The 16,998-nt window shown below is 37.8% G+C and overlaps 1 protein-coding gene across 2 annotated transcripts in view; it reads right to left on the reverse strand.

Moving 5' to 3' along the window:
- Window positions 1-16,998, reverse strand: part of PATJ (PATJ crumbs cell polarity complex component) — a 422,851-nt gene that overhangs the window by 318,020 nt on the left and 87,833 nt on the right. For both annotated transcript variants that reach the window (XM_023187375.3, XM_023187368.3), the window contains exons 15-17: window positions 14,901-15,035; window positions 11,118-11,279; window positions 5,212-5,343 (exon numbers count right to left, since the gene is read on the reverse strand). In XM_023187375.3, the coding sequence (XP_023043143.2) occupies window positions 5,212-5,343; window positions 11,118-11,279; window positions 14,901-15,035 (429 nt within the window). The remainder of the gene's footprint in view (window positions 1-5,211; window positions 5,344-11,117; window positions 11,280-14,900; window positions 15,036-16,998) is intronic.

A 16,998-nucleotide genomic window follows, 5' to 3' on the forward strand; every position in this document is an offset into this window, starting at 1 on the left:
AATACTATCTAGTAGCTTAGTTTTTAAGATATAAAATTTTTCACAAGCTGAAAAAACAGAAAGGTCTTCTGTAATAAATTTACTATGCCCTATAATAACATGCACATGGAAATAGCACTCACAAAGAAAAGAGCAGTATAGTATGATGGTTAAAGGCATAGACCTGGTGGAGGAGGAGGCGGCGGAAGAAAAAGAAAGAAAAAAAAAGACCTGTGGCCCAACTGCTTCAGTTCTACCATATACTACCTGTATGAACTGGACTAATCACTTAAGTTTTCTGTGCCTCCATTTCTTCACTTCTCAAATGACAACAATAAGAGTATCTCTTTCATACGGTTCATGTGAGGAATACATAGTCTAATATATGTAAAGCAATTAGAACATTACCTGGCACTCAGTAAACACTCAATAAATGTTACCTAACATTGGTATTAAAACCAGTGTGAGTATCAGTAATCTTCCACAGAGACAACAGTCTAAGGAATAAAAGACATTACACACAAATACTAGGGAAACAAGACAGAGATAACTAAGGTATAATATAAAAACCTCACCTACAAACTGGCAAGAAATTACAGTATAAAAACTTATAACCTAATTTCTGAAGTTTTGTTGTTTAGAAACAGAGTACTCAGTCAAGCCATAATACTCATGCTCTTGACAAACTACATACCATTGTTTGCCATGACACAATCCTCTAAGGCATGACAATGGAGATCAGTGAATCTTCTAATATGGCACACGTAGAGTGGGATTTTAACTAGCCACCACATGAAGTGGCTAGTCATACTTGAGACTAACAGATGTTCTACCTCTGTTCAAATAATAGCCAACAAAGTTACTGCCACAGTACCCTAAGAGCTAAGAAAAAGACTTACAATCTAATCATATTTACTGTCTTCCTTGTTGCTTTCTCTTTTGCCTTTGACCCAATCTAATTCAAAATGCCTTTCATGAAATGAATGTTTGCACTTTGTACTTTGGCCATATGACTGAGTTGCAGAACTGTGTATCAGACTCAGCTGATCATTTCAGGTATAAAGGCATACTTCTTTTCTCTGCTCAGTTACACACCTTCCATCAACATTCTGAGTCACTGACCTGTCCAGAGAGCTATCCTATTATTCTATAGACTAACTCAAGCTCCTTTATCTGCTCACTCATCTTTCCCTTTTTTTTTTTTTTAAGACAGTCTCGCTCTGTCTCCCAGGCTGGAGTGCAGTGGTGCAATCTTAGCTCACCAAAACCTCTGCCTTCCAGGCTCAAGGGATTCTACTGCCTCAGGCTCCTGAGTAGCTAGGATTACAGGCGTGCACCACCATGCCTGGCTAATTTTTATATTTTTTAGTACAGACAGGGTGTCACCATGTTGGCCAGGCTGGTCTCAAACTCCTGACCTCAAGCAATCTGCCCACTTTGGCCTCCCAAAGTGCTGGGATTACAGGTGTCAGCCACTGCACCTGGTCTCTTTTCCTAAAGTTCAGTTCAATTTATATAAAAAGCAAACTTCTAGCCAATAATTCACAATTGGGTAATTCACATATGGCTCATCAAGAATTGGCTGCATTTTAGAATGCAATTTTAAAATTAAATTTAGACTTCACTAAACAAAGATATCTACTTATTAATTTTTCTAATCTAACTAGAGAGTTAAAGAATTGATAGAGTACAAACATAGTATGGTGCCATCTTTGAGGACAGTATCAAAAACTTTTGTGTTTATTTTCTAAACTGAATAATTGTTAATATATTTCCACAATAACATAACATTTCCTATTTCCTTACACACTAATTCACTTAATCCACACAATCCTTTGTGCTAGACATTACTATCTCCATTTTATAAACGAGGAGGTACATAAACACCAATGAAATAGATGCATGTTATTTTGTTAGGCTCTTCAAAAAGTTCTTATTCTAGAGAAAAGGCTGTTCATGAGAAAAGTGGTTAACTGAAATGAAATATTCCAAAGTAAATTTTCAATCTCTTCAATAATGCTAAGTAAGCCCTTTACAACTTAAAAGTTCTCTCCCTCTACCAATACTTTCTCTCTGCAGTTAAATGTTTCTGCAGTACTTCTTGTTCTGAACATGCTAGGCCTGGCGGGGCAAGAATTTGCCTTGGCCCTCCTCAGCTACCTAATAAATTCATACAGACACGCCGAATGCAATAATAGCCAGGGATGTGGCCTTTCATGGCTTTTGCTAAACCTTTGACTGGCCTTGCAAAAAATATTTTTGAATTTTAGAATTTATTACCTAATTACAACAAGGGACGGTATAACTGATTAATTAAGTTGCCCAAAACCAAATTTGAATTGTGTTTACCTGTCATCTAAATGTCACAGTAGATAACAGTTCTAGGTACCACTGACAAATGGTGAAAAATGTGCTGTACACATCTGTAAGTAAACTTAAGACTGACTTAAGAAAAGCATCCAAGTTAGGATTGAAAGTGTTCCCCTCCACCTGCCCCAAGGTTTAGCTGTAGAAGTAAGTAAGATGAGCCCTTTAATTTGAATCAAAGTGGCCTTTAGGAAATTAAGTAGTTATGTTCTACAAGAAGCACAAAGACAAAAAGAATATCTAATCCTTTGTTGGCAGAAAATTACTTTATATAATTTGTACAAAAGCAAATGTCAGTATGTGTGCTGCTGATTGTGAGGTAAATGAGAGGAAAAGGAAAATCCTAGAATTTTATAAATTAAAAATAAAATTTCAAAATGCAATAGAAGTTACTAAACATACCTATAGGAATGCAATGAAGAACAAAAAATTCTGCATTTAGAACTAACTATATATGTTTTTAAGTGTAAAGCTCAGAAGGGGGTTTTCCTGTTAACTAGGAATTAAATTCTTAAGGACCATCTAGTTTTTCTTTCCATCCTTTACTGAATTGTTTTTGAGTTCTGAAACATTTCCCTGCCTTAATATGTGCAATATTCAAAATATAAAACCTACAGATAATGTCATTTAAGAGTATCAGAGCAACCATTATGATATAAATATTTATTATGTAAGAATGTAAACATATAGAGGTTCCCACAATAATAGAAATGGAAACATACCTGAATATCTAAGACTACATCTGAAAGGTGTCTTCTAAATTAAATCCCAATTATCAAAATCAATTATTAACAAATTCCCATTAAATGTGTTCATTCAATTCCAGTTAATTTTGGCTAACCTAGGCTGGGCACGGTGGCTCATGCCTCTAATTCCCATTAAATGTGTTCATTCAATTCCAGTTAATTTTGGCTAACCTAGGTTGGGCGCAGTAGCTCACGCCTGTAATCCCAGCATGTTAGGAGGCTGAGGCAGGGGAATCACTTGAGGTCAGGAATTCAAGACTAGCCTGGCCAAAATGGTGAAATCCCATCTCTATGAAAAATAGAAAAGTTAGGAGGACATGGTGGTACGTGCCTGTAGTCCCAGCTACTCAGGAGGCTGAGACAGGAGAATCTCTTGAACCTGAGAGGCAGAGGTTGCAGTGAGCTGAGATCATGCCACTGCACTCCAGCCTGGCAACAGAGTGAGACTCTGTCTCAAAACAGAAAAAAAAAAAAAAAGGTCAGGCCTAATTTTCGCTCACCTAAACTTTATTAAATCATTCTGCAAATATTGATTGACTACCTAGTGGTTCTAGATAACTTAGCTACAATGGGGAGGAAAAAAAAGAGTCCCCGCCATTTGTTTTACATACCCTAATATTAACCAATATATAAACTTTCAAACGCTTAACTGTGTTCAGATCTCTTGATAAATATATTTCCCAAAATATTTGGAATCAACACTTATCATTCACTAGTATTCCAAAGAGAAATTCTAAAATGGAAGAGGGTTATTTGGCACAGAACTATGCCAGCAAAAATGAAATAGATTTCTTTTTCAGTAAATTTAAATCACACTGCCAAAATATAGAATCTAGACCGGGCACAGTGGCTCATGCCTGTAATCTCAGTGCTTTGGGAGGCCAAGGAAGGCTGATCACTTGAGGTCAGGAGTTCAAGACCAGCCTTGGCCAACATGGTGAAACCCCATCTCTACTAAAAATACAAAAATTAGCCGGGTGTAGTGGTGGATGCCTGTAGTCCCAGCTATTCAAGAGACTAAGGCAGGAGAATCACTTGAACCAGGGAGATGGAGGTTACAGGGAGCCGAGATAGTGCTACTGCACTCCAGCCTGGGCGACAGAGTGAGACTCTGTCTCAAAAAAAAAAAAAAAAAAAAAAAAAAAAAAGAATTTAATATTTCTCATATAATGCTCAAACTATTTTTCTTTTAATCTATTCCTGATTGCCTTATTATATTAAATAATTGATTTTTTAATATCACTTGGCATTTTATGTGCTTTAATAGAGCACATTTTGCTTTACTAAACCACAATGTGTTTAGGCAGCACCAAAGCAGTAAAATATGCATCTTAAAAGTTAAGAGATTTCTTGGCAACAATTTTAATTCCCCCAAATAATCAGCATTCTGAATATATGACAGTAACTGGTAGAACTGTATAACATATAGATGTCTTGCTGTGACCTTTTACATCTCCCTCCCCCAAATGTGTCAGTAACTTTACCCTAGTTATAACTGACGTAGCTATAAATATATAAATACATAGATATTATATATTAATATAAATGCAGTATATAACTTGACCAAGAACATTTCTATTTATTTAAGCACATTGAAATTAATAGGTAAGCTAAACTATAAACCTTCGTGTGAAGGGGAGGGAGAGGAGAGTACGAATTGGGAACAAATGCTAATGTGTATGGGATTTCTTTTTTGGGTGTTGAAGATGCTCTAAAATTAGAGTGTGGTGATGGTTGCACAACTCTGAGAATATACTAAAAACGACTGAACTGTATGCTTAAAATGGGTGAATTTGACGGTATGTGAAAGATATCTGAATAAAGCTGAGGAACAAAAGTCCTCCATATAAACAAGTTCATCAAGATCCTGTCTCTAAAAGCACCCACAGATATATAACTATTGCTTCCCTTATTGTCCAGTTCCTATATAATTAATCCATCATTTTATTCAATAAGGGAGCTACTAATTTTAAAGATAACAATTGAAAGTAGTATAATATCCTGTCTTTGGGATTCAGTTTTGCTTAAGTCAACAGGGGTCTTAAACAATTACTACTTCACATAACTTTAATACAAACCAATCACTCCAAAGAAAACACCTCTACATAGGTTCTTATACCTGGTAATCCAAAATGCTGAATCCCAAACCTTTACAATCTTTTACTAGTTCAACAATCTTGACTTCAGGGGACCACAGTGCTAATTCCCCATCATCATCTTCTTCAGCATTGACATCCATATCGCGGTCAATCTGAAATACCAAAGAAGATAAATGCTTCAAAACATTATGTTTTCAATTCTGAAAAGAATGCACATATCAAGAATCTCACAGCTTCTTCTCAAACTGGGAATTCTCTTTGGCATGCGTAGTTTTTCTTTCTAATCTTTGCAAAAGGGCCATGCTCTGGGGCACACACACTCCAGGATAAGATCTTCATAAAAATTCAAGCGCTTAAAAATTCAGACTGTTCATACAGTTTTTTTATTAATGTATTTATTTCATTCAAAGTATTAACACTGACCTCTTATACTTCAATGAGTTCTGTCATCCCATTAGAAGCATAAAAGGAAAAATATGCAATTTAAATAAATGAAAACATCATACATAGTAGAAGCTTATAAGATACGTAAGTAGCGATACTTGGATTCATAATTACAGACAGAGACAAAGAAAGAGATGTCAACACAGAGATAGGCTGGAGCAGGACAGGGAAACCACTTCTGCTGGCTCCTGGAAGTTTTCAAGAAAAACTTTACTAGAAAATAAGGTGAGAAAAAAAAAAATCCAAGTCTTTGGTCATTACATAAGTCTAAAATGAATAAAAATCACTGAGTTGAAATAATGAAAACCTAATCTTAGAAGAAATAGGTCAGCACAACTGCCCAGCATACAGTTCTTTTGTTACTTTTCTTGATTTTCCTCCTGAAAGTCCCTCTATTCTAGAATCCCTGTCTTTTTAGGAAGAAGAGCCATTGCTATGTGGAATTCCAGGAAGTTAAATGAGAGGGTCAATGAATCTACTATGCAGAAGAAAGGCTGCTTCAAAAAACCTTCTGTTTTTATACTAATTATAGCATTGTACTATTGTTTTCATCTGATTGACATTCCCCAAAATACTCTAAACTTCTATCTGAAGCTCAAAAATTACCTTTTATAGCCCAAGCAATGAACAAAATACCTGGCTCCTAAGCTAGAAAGGAAACTCTATGAGGGCTACCACAGAGTTTACCATGGTTATCAACTCAACTGTAAAATGCCTGGCTCATAGTAGGCATACAATAAATATTTGTTCAATACATTAAAAATTACCTATCTTTCAGTGTGTTTCTCTTGAAACTCCTTCTCAATAAAGGTACCAAGTAAATAATTTTTTAAAGTAGACTTCCTAAAACTTTGGGTAACCTCAGTAAATAAAAATGCATCATCTCTACAAACATAATTTTGAAACACCAGTTTAAGAGCATCAATTTAATGTAATCAAAAAAGGGAAGGGAAAAACCCTATATAATTAGGAAAATAGCTAGTTTAAAAATTTTATTTTATTTATGTATTTATGTATGTATTTATTCTTTCCAACACTTTAGGTTCAGGGGGTATGTACGCAGGTTTGTTACATGGGTAAATTGTGTGTCACAGGAGTCTAATGTACAGATTATTTTGTCACCCACATAATAAGCATAGTGCCTGACAGGTAGTTTTCTCATCCCCACCCTGCTTCTACCCTCTACCCTCAAGTAGGTCTCAGTGTATATTGTTCTCTTCTTTGTGTCCATGTGTACTCAATGTTTAGCTCCCACTTATTAGTGAGAACATGTGGTATTTGGTTTTCTGTTTCTGTTTTAATTTGCTTAGGATAATGGCCTCTGGCTCCATTCAGGTTGCTGCAAAGAACATGATTTCATTTTTTTTCTGACTGGATAGTATTCCATGGTGTCTATGTACCACATTTTCTTTATCTAATCCACTGTTGATGGGCATGAGGTTGGTTCCATATGTTTGCTATTGGGAAAAGTACTGTGATTAACATACACATGCATCTTCATGGTAAAACAACTTATATTCCTCTGGGCATATACAAAGTAATGGGACTGCTGGGTTGAATGGTAGTTCTGTTTTAAGTTCTTTGAGAAATCTCCAAAATGCTTTCCACAGTGACTGAACTAATTTACATTCTCACCAGCAGTGCTAAGTATTTCCTTTTCTCCACACCCTCCCCAGCATCTGTTATTTTTTAACTTTTTAATAATGGTCATTGTGAGTGGTATGAGATGGTATCTCATTGTAGTTTTGATTTGCATTTCTCTAATGATCAGTGATATTAAGCATTTTTTCACATAGTGGTTGGCCATATATATGTCTTCTTTTGAGAAGTGTCTGTGTGTGTCCTTTGCCCATTTTTTAATGGGGCTGTCTGTTTTTTCTTGCTGTTTTAAGTTATTTCTAGATTCTGGATATTAGATCTTTGTCAGATGCATAGTTTACAAATATTTTCTTTCAGTCTGTAGGTTGCCCGTTTACTCTGTTGATAGTTTCTTTTGCTGTGCAAAATCTCTAGTTTAATTAAGTGCCACTTGTCAATTTTTATTTTTGTTGCAATTGCTTTTGGAATCTTCATCATGAAATCTTTGCCAAGGCCAATATCCACAATGGTAGTTCCTAGGTTTTCTTCTAGGGTTTTTATAGTTTTAGGTTTTACATTTAAGTCTTTAAGCCATGTTGAGTTGATTTTCGTATATGGTGAAAGGAAGGGGTCCAGTTTCAATCTTCTGCATATGGGTAACCAGTTTTCCCAGCAACATTTTCCAAATAGGAAGTCCATTCCCCATTGCTTGTTATTGTCAGCTTTGTTAAACAGCAGATGATTATAGATGTGCACCTTTATTTCTAGGTTCTCTAACCTGTTCCATTGATCTATGTGCCTATTTTTGTACCAGTACCATGCTGTTTTGGTTACTATAGGCTTGTAGTATAGTTTGAAGTTGGGTAGTGTGATACTCTGGCTTTGTTCTTTTTGCTTAGGACTGCTTTGGCTATTTGGGCTCCTTTTTGGTTCCAAAAAAATTTTCTAAAAATTTCCTTAAAATTTAGAAAAATTTTAGAATAGTTGTTTTCTAATTCTGTGAAAAAAGTCACAGAAATAGCATTGAATCTACAAATTGCTTTGGGCAGTATGGCCATTTTGACACTACTGATTCTTCCTATCCATGAGGATGGTATGTTTTTCTATTTGCGTCATCTCTGATTTCTATCAGCAGTGTTCTATAATTCTCATTGTAGATATCTTTCACCTCCCTGGTTAGCTGTATTCCTGTTATTTTGTTCTTTTTGTGGTTATTGTGAATGGGACTGAGTTCCTAATTTGGTTCTCAGCTTGGATGTTACTGGCGTAAAGAAATGTTACTGATTTCTGTACAGTGATATTGTATCCTGAAACTTTGCTGAAGTTGTTTATCAGATCTAGGAGGTTTTGGGCAAGAGACTATGGGGTAGAAAAACATTTTTTAAATTAGGATTGGTCCAGATCTTAAACTGTCACTGCCAGGACACAGGTGGTCAATAACTGATCCACACTGGACTGAACCTAAACATGGGAACAATATGAAGCTGAAAACTTGAAATGAGTGGAAACTTTATGGATCAATAACCTCTGCATATTTCAGTATGATGTGTGGAAGCGATAATACTTAAAAAGAAAACACTTATATCTTCCAACAAAAATTAAAGTTCCATTGGCTAATACAACATGATTAATGTTTTACTAGGGCATTTAGTACCCTCACTGATTAATGAGTATTAGAATTTTGGCTGAGCTGCCTAACCAGATAGGGTTTAAGAATACACGATGGTATAAGGAGAAATGAAAAAAGAGACAGATGGAAAAAGAGCCAAGATTTTAAGAAACCGCATACAATTACAAAACCTGTGTTTATAGAAATTTCAAGGCATTCAAGGTACATAAGATATTATACTGCAACCTGAAATATATCACTTTGATACAATCAATTCTGCATAACTCCTGTATTTACAGAATGGAAAGCAATCAACTAATGGGCAGCAAGGTTGACATTTAGCATAATTCAAAGCTGTTGTTCACCATTGTGGTAAAGCATGACAGACAGGGGCAGAAAGTCAGCAAGTGGGGTTTGTGATTTACACACCTTGCAAGATTAGATTAAAGGCATTGTTATCAGCCTTCAGAGGGAACCCACCACCCACATTTCATTTTGGTAAGGATAGCAAGTCACAAAAGTGTGGCATTTGAGTACCCTCCTTGAAACAGTTTTTACAAAAGTTAAACCTTTTTTTAAAAAAGAGTCAACCAATAATCAAAAATTTACCAAGCCCCTCTTATATGCCTAATATAGACTAAAAACACCATGAATAGAAAATAATTTTAAGTTATGGCCTTTGCCCACTATGAGCTGACAGTCTTCTTGGATAAACAAGATTAACACATACTAAAGTATCTATAAGACAGTGCTAGATTCTTATGTACTTCAGGACATAAGAAAACAAAAACGGATGGACTGGCAAAGACTCAAACAACCATAGCCGACTGTTACTGAGCACTTCCCACGTGCAAGGCATTATGTTAAGAACTTGCTCACATGACCACATTTCCTTCTTGCACAAACTCACGAGATGGGTAAGTATGATAAGCATCACCATTTTTCAAAGGAAAAATATGAACAGAAAGTCATTTGTCCAAAGATTCACAATTATTAGGTAGTAGGGGCAGGATTAGTTTCACGTGTACTGAAATCCAGAACTTAAGTAAAAGGCCCTATGAATGTACACTGGTGTTTAGTGGAATTACAATCGAAAAGAGATTGAAAAGGGGGGAAAGCAGCATAAAAGATGAGGTTACAAATAGCATAAGATGGCAAAGCATGTACTCAAAACTCTTCCGCTGGGTACAGTGGCTCACACCTGTAATCCCAGCACTTCGTGAGGTTGAGGTGGGAGGACTGCTTGAGTCCAGGAGTTTGAGACCACCCTGGGAAATATGGCAAGACCCTGACTGTAGGAAAAAAAATTTTTAGTTAGCTGGGTGTGCTGGCATGTGCCTGTGGTCCCAGCTACTTGGGAGCCTGAGGCAGGAGGACTGCTTGAGCCCAGAAAGTCAAGGCTACAGTGAGCCATGTTCAAAACACTACGCTCCAGCCTGGGGAGATCCTGTTTTAAAAAAGAAAAAAAAAAAAAAAACTCTTTTCATAATCATAATGCTCTTTAAAAAAAAAAAAGAGTACCAAGAGCATATAAAGTGTTATTCCACTCTCTGGTCTTCTGAAGGGTTTTATAGCAATTTCCAGACTCACTTTGAAATGTATCATACAGAGTCTTTTTTTTTTTTTGAGACGGAGTTTCGCTCTTGTTGCCCAGGCTGGAGTGCAATGGTGAGATCTTGGCTCACTGCAACCTCCTCCTCCCGGGTTCAAGTGATTCTCCTGCCTCAGCCTCTCAAGTAGGTGAGATTACAGGCATGCACCACCATGCCTGGCTAATTTTTTTTACTTTTAGTAGAGACGAGGTTTTTCCATATTGCTGGTCAGGCTGGTCTCCAACTCCCAGCCTCAGGTGATCCGCCTGCCTCAGCCTCCCAAAGTGCTAGGATTACAGGTGTGAGCCACCGTGCCTGGCTGAGTTTCATATTTTTAAGGCTCTGAAAAAGGGAAGTACATTAGATATGCAACACTGACAAACACCTTAACATTATATAAGACAAACTGAGTTGAACTGGAAGCCAAAAGTAATGAATCCAGGCAATTACTAAAAAAAAAACATTCTCTAAAATCAAAATGCATGTACATCAATGTTGCCAACATGTCAAGGAAAGGGAAGGAAAGCACTTTTTGATGTTAAATGAAGAGTACCAATTTGAAAAGCTATGCATTGCTGCCTTAGTCAAGTAAAAAAAGAGCAGAGCGGAATGGTTTCCCCTCTCTTCATATTGCAGTACAGTCTTCGGGGCATCTTTGATGAATGGGCATGCCTATGGGAACCGCACTATATTCATTTAGTACCTCCATCTCAGGAAGAGAGGTTTCAGTGCGCCTTGGTTCATCTACAGAAGCCTCATCATCAAACAATCTCCGACAGCAAACCAAAGTAAAAGGGGGTGGCACTTCTTTAAGAAAGGAGACTGCTTCTCGGCGAGACTTTCCATAGAGCTGCGTGCCATTGACCTAGCAAGACAAGGGGATAAGTCAGAACTGAGGTAGCCCCAAATGAAAAAACAAAAATCTCTTATTTATATCAATCTACCAAATGAAAATAGGACATCATTTTATTTTCCCTGTAAACAAGGGGACTCATTTTAATCATATTATGATAAAATAATATGCAAATGAAAATGTTAGAAATCCTTAAAAATTTTAAAATCTAAGGCTAAATCTTTGCATGTCTTGATGGATAAAGTATAAAATGCATGCAGAGTATGCCCTTACTGGGTAAGGATCTACCTAATTTTTTGCAGCACTGTGGTTTCTCCTTTCAATACTCCAATGTCATATTCTCTCACCTACCTCTACTCAGCTCTCCTTAAACACACTAAGTATCATTTACAGCCCTTTAAGACTGTTCCCCTTTGCATTTTCATTTTATAAGAATACCATTACAGAAATTTAAGGATGTTAAAAAAAACTGCTTTATTTACTACTTACATTATAGCTAATAAGTCTACAATACTTGACTGTCAAAACTTAACATCAGTCCACAATATTTTTTCACATCTCATACACTCTTAATACCATCCTAGAAAAATAACTTCTATTGAAAGGAAGTATACCTAACTTTGCATCAGTTACATTCTTATATGCTCTGCTATAGAGCAATCAAGTATACATAGAAGATACTAAAATAATTTTTAAAATAAATTTTTTCAAGTGTCTCATATTGTTTAAAAGAAAAAGATATTCTTTATTAATGATTAATTCTTGTCACCAAAAAATTACCTAAATTTCATATTACTTTTGGTGTATAACAATAATATTTGGCACCAAAGATGATTTGGCTACATAATTCTAATTTTTCATATATATGACTTGAGCTCAAAGGGTCCTGTCAGTTCTAACTATAGGTCTCTAAAAGCTGATCTGTCTGCTACTCCCAAAAAGCTGAGGCATGAACAGAATCCAGACAACAAATAATCTTTTTGCATCTGACTCCTACCCTCCTGGGAGGGTTGAGAAGCATTATTTGCTTTAAAGATATTTCTAGTCTGGCTAATTTCTAACAGGTGCTGTGCTAATGTTCAGATAACTGGCCAGCCTGACTTTACTGGGAGAAGCCCTTCTACAAATCTGTCACTGCACCAGAGAGGAAGTGGACACTGGGTTGCTGGAAACCTTCAGCAGCAGGCTGAGTCTCAGGTCAACCATCCCTGGGAACCACTCTCAAGCTTGTAACATATCAAGCACTTAGCCGTCAAGTCAGACATATCTCCCTGCCTCTTAATTATTTACAAAGAAACCACCACATGGTAAAGAGACCCACGTGCACTTTAGGAAGCTAGCTCTACTGGCAAGTCTTCAGTACAAATGAAGAGGTGTAAGGGGACAGCAAGCTCAGCAGCTGATGAAAGGTTTTTCCTTGGAATAACTGCAAGTCAACCTTTACACAAGAAGAGGCAGGGAGGTACCCATCCCTGGTCACACCGTATCCATGATTTCAGCTGGTGTCACAAGTGCACGAAGTTCTCAAATCAACTAAGTGGGTAGTAACTTATACTAAAAAAAATGCAAGGAGATAGAATCGGATCAGGAATTCTATCCATACATGAGTATGAGTTTGTGTTTCACTTCAACAAATTAGAAAGTCACTTTTCAGGTTTTTATCTTGGAGTACCTTTAAATATTTATTTAATTCATTACTTATTCATTTGAATTGTCTCCAATTATTATACCAGTGCCTGGTAGTCCTCCTCACTGCTCTGTTGCTAAAGGGATTGGTCACATTTCCCATTACCAACTCCTATCTAAGGGGATTTATAGCTGCTGTAAATAGCTGTTCTGGGATGAAACTTGGCACAGTGTTCTAACCCCAAAGCACATTTGTGTTTCTGGTTTTAAGTTCTAAGGAGTACATTAAACACACACACATACACCCCCCCCCACACACACACTTTGAGTTCAGGAGTTTATTTGGCTAACTATACTGAGATTTTTAAATTTTGTATTTTTGGTTATTCAGAAGAAGCTAATTTTTATTTTAGAATTCACAGTATTTCTCAAGGTCCATCAACTTGACAGCCTCCTAAGTGCTATCGAATCTCGATTATCCCAAGTTTTTGACTGGAAAATGCACACACACATACACACTTCCAGAGTACAGAACATTGCACAAGGGCGGCCCCACTATTTTACCACATCCAACCATCATCCCAGCCCATAAAGCTTGTTAATATGCCTTTTTCACAGTGATGATATTGCCAATACCCTGCAATGAGATAATGCTTTATAATTTACATGGATGGTATTTCATTAGATCCTTATAAGCTCATAGTGAAGTGGGCATTTATTGATGAAGGAACTGATCCTCAACAAAGTCAAGTGACATGCCAAGGGACACATGTTAACCTGTAGCAATTCAGACCGAAAGTAGCTTTTCTGACTCCAAATCTGTGCTTCTTTCCTTATCTCAAGCTCTTTCACCAGGTATCTATATTTAAGAATTCAAAAAATCTTCACACTACCTTATTATAGCACATTCTTCTACAAGGTGGTAGGCCCATGGGATCCTAGTCTTGGCTAAAGCATACAGAATTGAGCTGATGGTTGGGATCACCTACACTTGCTCTACTGTGATCCAGCCAACATTTCTTTAGTACCTACCACATATTAGTAGTGATTTATACTTAATACCACCAAATTTCACACTTAAAAATGGTTAAAATAGGCAAGGCGTAGTGGCTCATGACTGTAATTCCAGTACTTTGGGAAGCCGAGGTAGAAGAATTGCTTGAGGCCAGGAGTTTAAGACCAGCATGGGCAAAATAGCCAGACCCTGTCTCTACAAAATAACTAAAAAAATTAGCTGGACATGGTGGTGCACAGCTATGGTCCTAGCTACTCAGGAGGTTGAGGTGGGAAGATTGCTTGAGCCCAGGAGTTTGATGCTGAAGTAAGCTATGACCACACCACCGCACTCCAGCCCAGGCAACAGAGTGAGACTCTGACTCTAAAACAAAAAAAAGGAAAAAGCTTTAAAATGGTAAATTTCATGTTACATATATTTTGCCACCAAAAAAAAAAGTGGACCAGGTGCAGTGGCTCACACATGTAATCTCAGCACTTCGGGAGACTGAGGTGGGTGGATTGTTTGAGTCCAGGGGTTCGAGACCAGCTTGGGCAACACAGTAAGACTCCGTCTCAAAAAAAAAAAAAAAAAAGTGAATTAAATTGGTTATACTCATACCTCCACTTCTCCCAAACAAATGTATCTCATTTGTCAACACCTAATAACTACATACTACAGCAATAGTCTCTAATCTATAAATTATCATGTATGATATCCACAAAGATATGCCCATGCCCAGCCAATAAGAAGAAGAAGACCAAAAAGAAAGCATAATTATTCTAACAAAATGTAGGGCATTAATCTGCAGTAAGAAGCCCAATACCATTCCCTTGAAAACCTCTAAAAATAAGCAACTTACTACATCTTAAAACAGGACTCCAATACCCTACCCTCCCATGTTTATGACATTGGAATTGGTGACAGTATAACTCAGGTGATTTGTGATGAGAACACATTTTTCTAAAACTTAAAAATTCCTGCCTGTGTCTTTCTTTCCCCATAAATTTTACCTCAAGCAGCTCATCTTCTGGCTGTAGGAGACCCAATGTATCAACAGGACCACCAGAAACAATTGAAGAAATATAATGGTGCCCATCAAAGGAATCCACTTCCACACCAAGCCTCAGAGTGTGAATAGGCAGCAGCTGTAGCAAAACACAAAGCAATGATCAAACATGACAACGACACATCCAGCTATTCATCCTCCATCCACTGCAATTTTGAAGTGAAAAACCCCACCTCTTGAATCAGATCACCAAAATCCTAAAAGAGGACAATAATGGGAAAATTAGCTTCAGGTAAAATAGGAGTCATTGGTCATCTTGTTCTCACTCCTCTTTTCCTTCCAGATTCCCTGGAAATGAAGAGACGGACATATATAGTTTTACTTTCTATTCTAAGCTCCAGGCAGTCCACACTTCTGGTAGTCCCTAGTATATATGCTGTGTTTCACTTTTCTATGGGACTCCCCATCCCCCAGAACATCTTAACTTTCCTTTATTATCTAATTAACTTCTACTCATACTTAAATGCCATGGCAGGAAGCCCTGAGTTCATGTGCCTCCATCTGGGGTTCAAGACCGCTCTGTGCACATCTCCATCACAGCTCACAACATACTAGGCTTAGAATTTGTTTTTTGTTTTTGTTTGTTTGTTTTGTTTTGTTTTTGAGACAGAGTCTCGCTCTGTTGCCTAGGCTGGAGTGCAGTACAGTGGTGCAATCTCAGCTCATTGCAACCTCTGCCTCCTGGGTTCAAGCACTTCTCATGCCTCAGCTTCCCAAGTAGCTGGGACTAGAGGCGTGCACCACCACGCTCAGCTAATTTTTTTGTATTTTCAGTAGAGATGAGGTTTCACCACATTGAGAATTCCTAGTTTCTTGATTGTCCCTCCTCCACTCCGTACCCGAATGCAGAGTCTGTACCTTGAATCGCCATAACCTCAGCCCTGGAACAGTACCTGGCACTAAATATGGGCTCGTTAAATGTTATTTGAACCAATCCATGAAAAACAGTGCCTCATTTAAGATGTCCTTTTCCATCTAGCCAACTTAAGTGAAAACATTTCCAATTTGGGAAAGGCAATCGTTTATCCATTCTAAGTCTATGATGATTCATATGGGCTAAGATACGAGTCAAGGGCTGAGAAATTCTAGCCAATGTCGAGTAAAGAGATGAGTGTCTTAGTTGCACTCATCTTTGTTGGTCATCACGGTCAAGGGCATTCACCAAACTCCATTCCCCTGACTTTCAAAGACAGACTTAATTATTTCTCATTGTGGCCTTATAATCTCAAATATGGTAAATGGTACTCATGATGATTGACATTTCCTGCATCAACAGTCTGATACCTAAAAATACCAGACCTATCTCAAACTATACTTTATAAGGAGAAAACCCTACACAGAGTGGCAGTGCATCCACCATGTGGCTCTCTTCCTCTTCTCTGTGATCCTCTATCCCTGAGCTTGCCACCTCCCTCAGTCTTCTGCTTTCAGTCCCCAGAGTGCCACAGGCCTTCCTTCCTTCAGACAACATTCGAGGCTCACTTCTGTCTCACTATAGACATGCAGACAAATGTGAAGTGGCAAGGAGTCTGGCGGACTAAGACCTCAACACAGGCATGAGGGACTGCTAGCCCTGGGATAATTTCCTGAAAATTAAGTGCTCCTGACCACTAAGCACTTCAGGATCTACAACCATCTCTGGCAAGAAAATGTTCTAGTTCTCTGAATGAAAGGTTAAGATAGTTTTATCCGGCGGGACACGGTGACTCACGCCTGTAATCCCAGCACTTTGGGAGGCCAAGGCGGGTGGATCACGAGGTCAGAAGATTGAGACCAACCTGGCTAACACGGTGAAACCCCGTCTCTACTAAAAATACAAAAAATTAGCCAGGCGTAGTGGTGGGCGCCTGTAGTCCCAGCTACTCAGGAGGCTGAGGCAGGAGAATGGCTTGAACCCGGGAGGCAGAGCTTGCAGTGAGCCGAGATCGCGTCACTGCACTCCAGCCTGAGCGACAGAGTGAGACTCCGTCTCAAAAAAAAAAAAAAAAAGCATCAAAAAGCATGACATGCAGTGTGTGTGAAGGCAGCAATCATCTGTTTCA

Source organism: Piliocolobus tephrosceles, chromosome 1 (assembly GCF_002776525.5).
Source record: "Piliocolobus tephrosceles isolate RC106 chromosome 1, ASM277652v3, whole genome shotgun sequence".
Lineage (NCBI taxonomy): Eukaryota > Metazoa > Chordata > Mammalia > Primates > Cercopithecidae > Piliocolobus > Piliocolobus tephrosceles.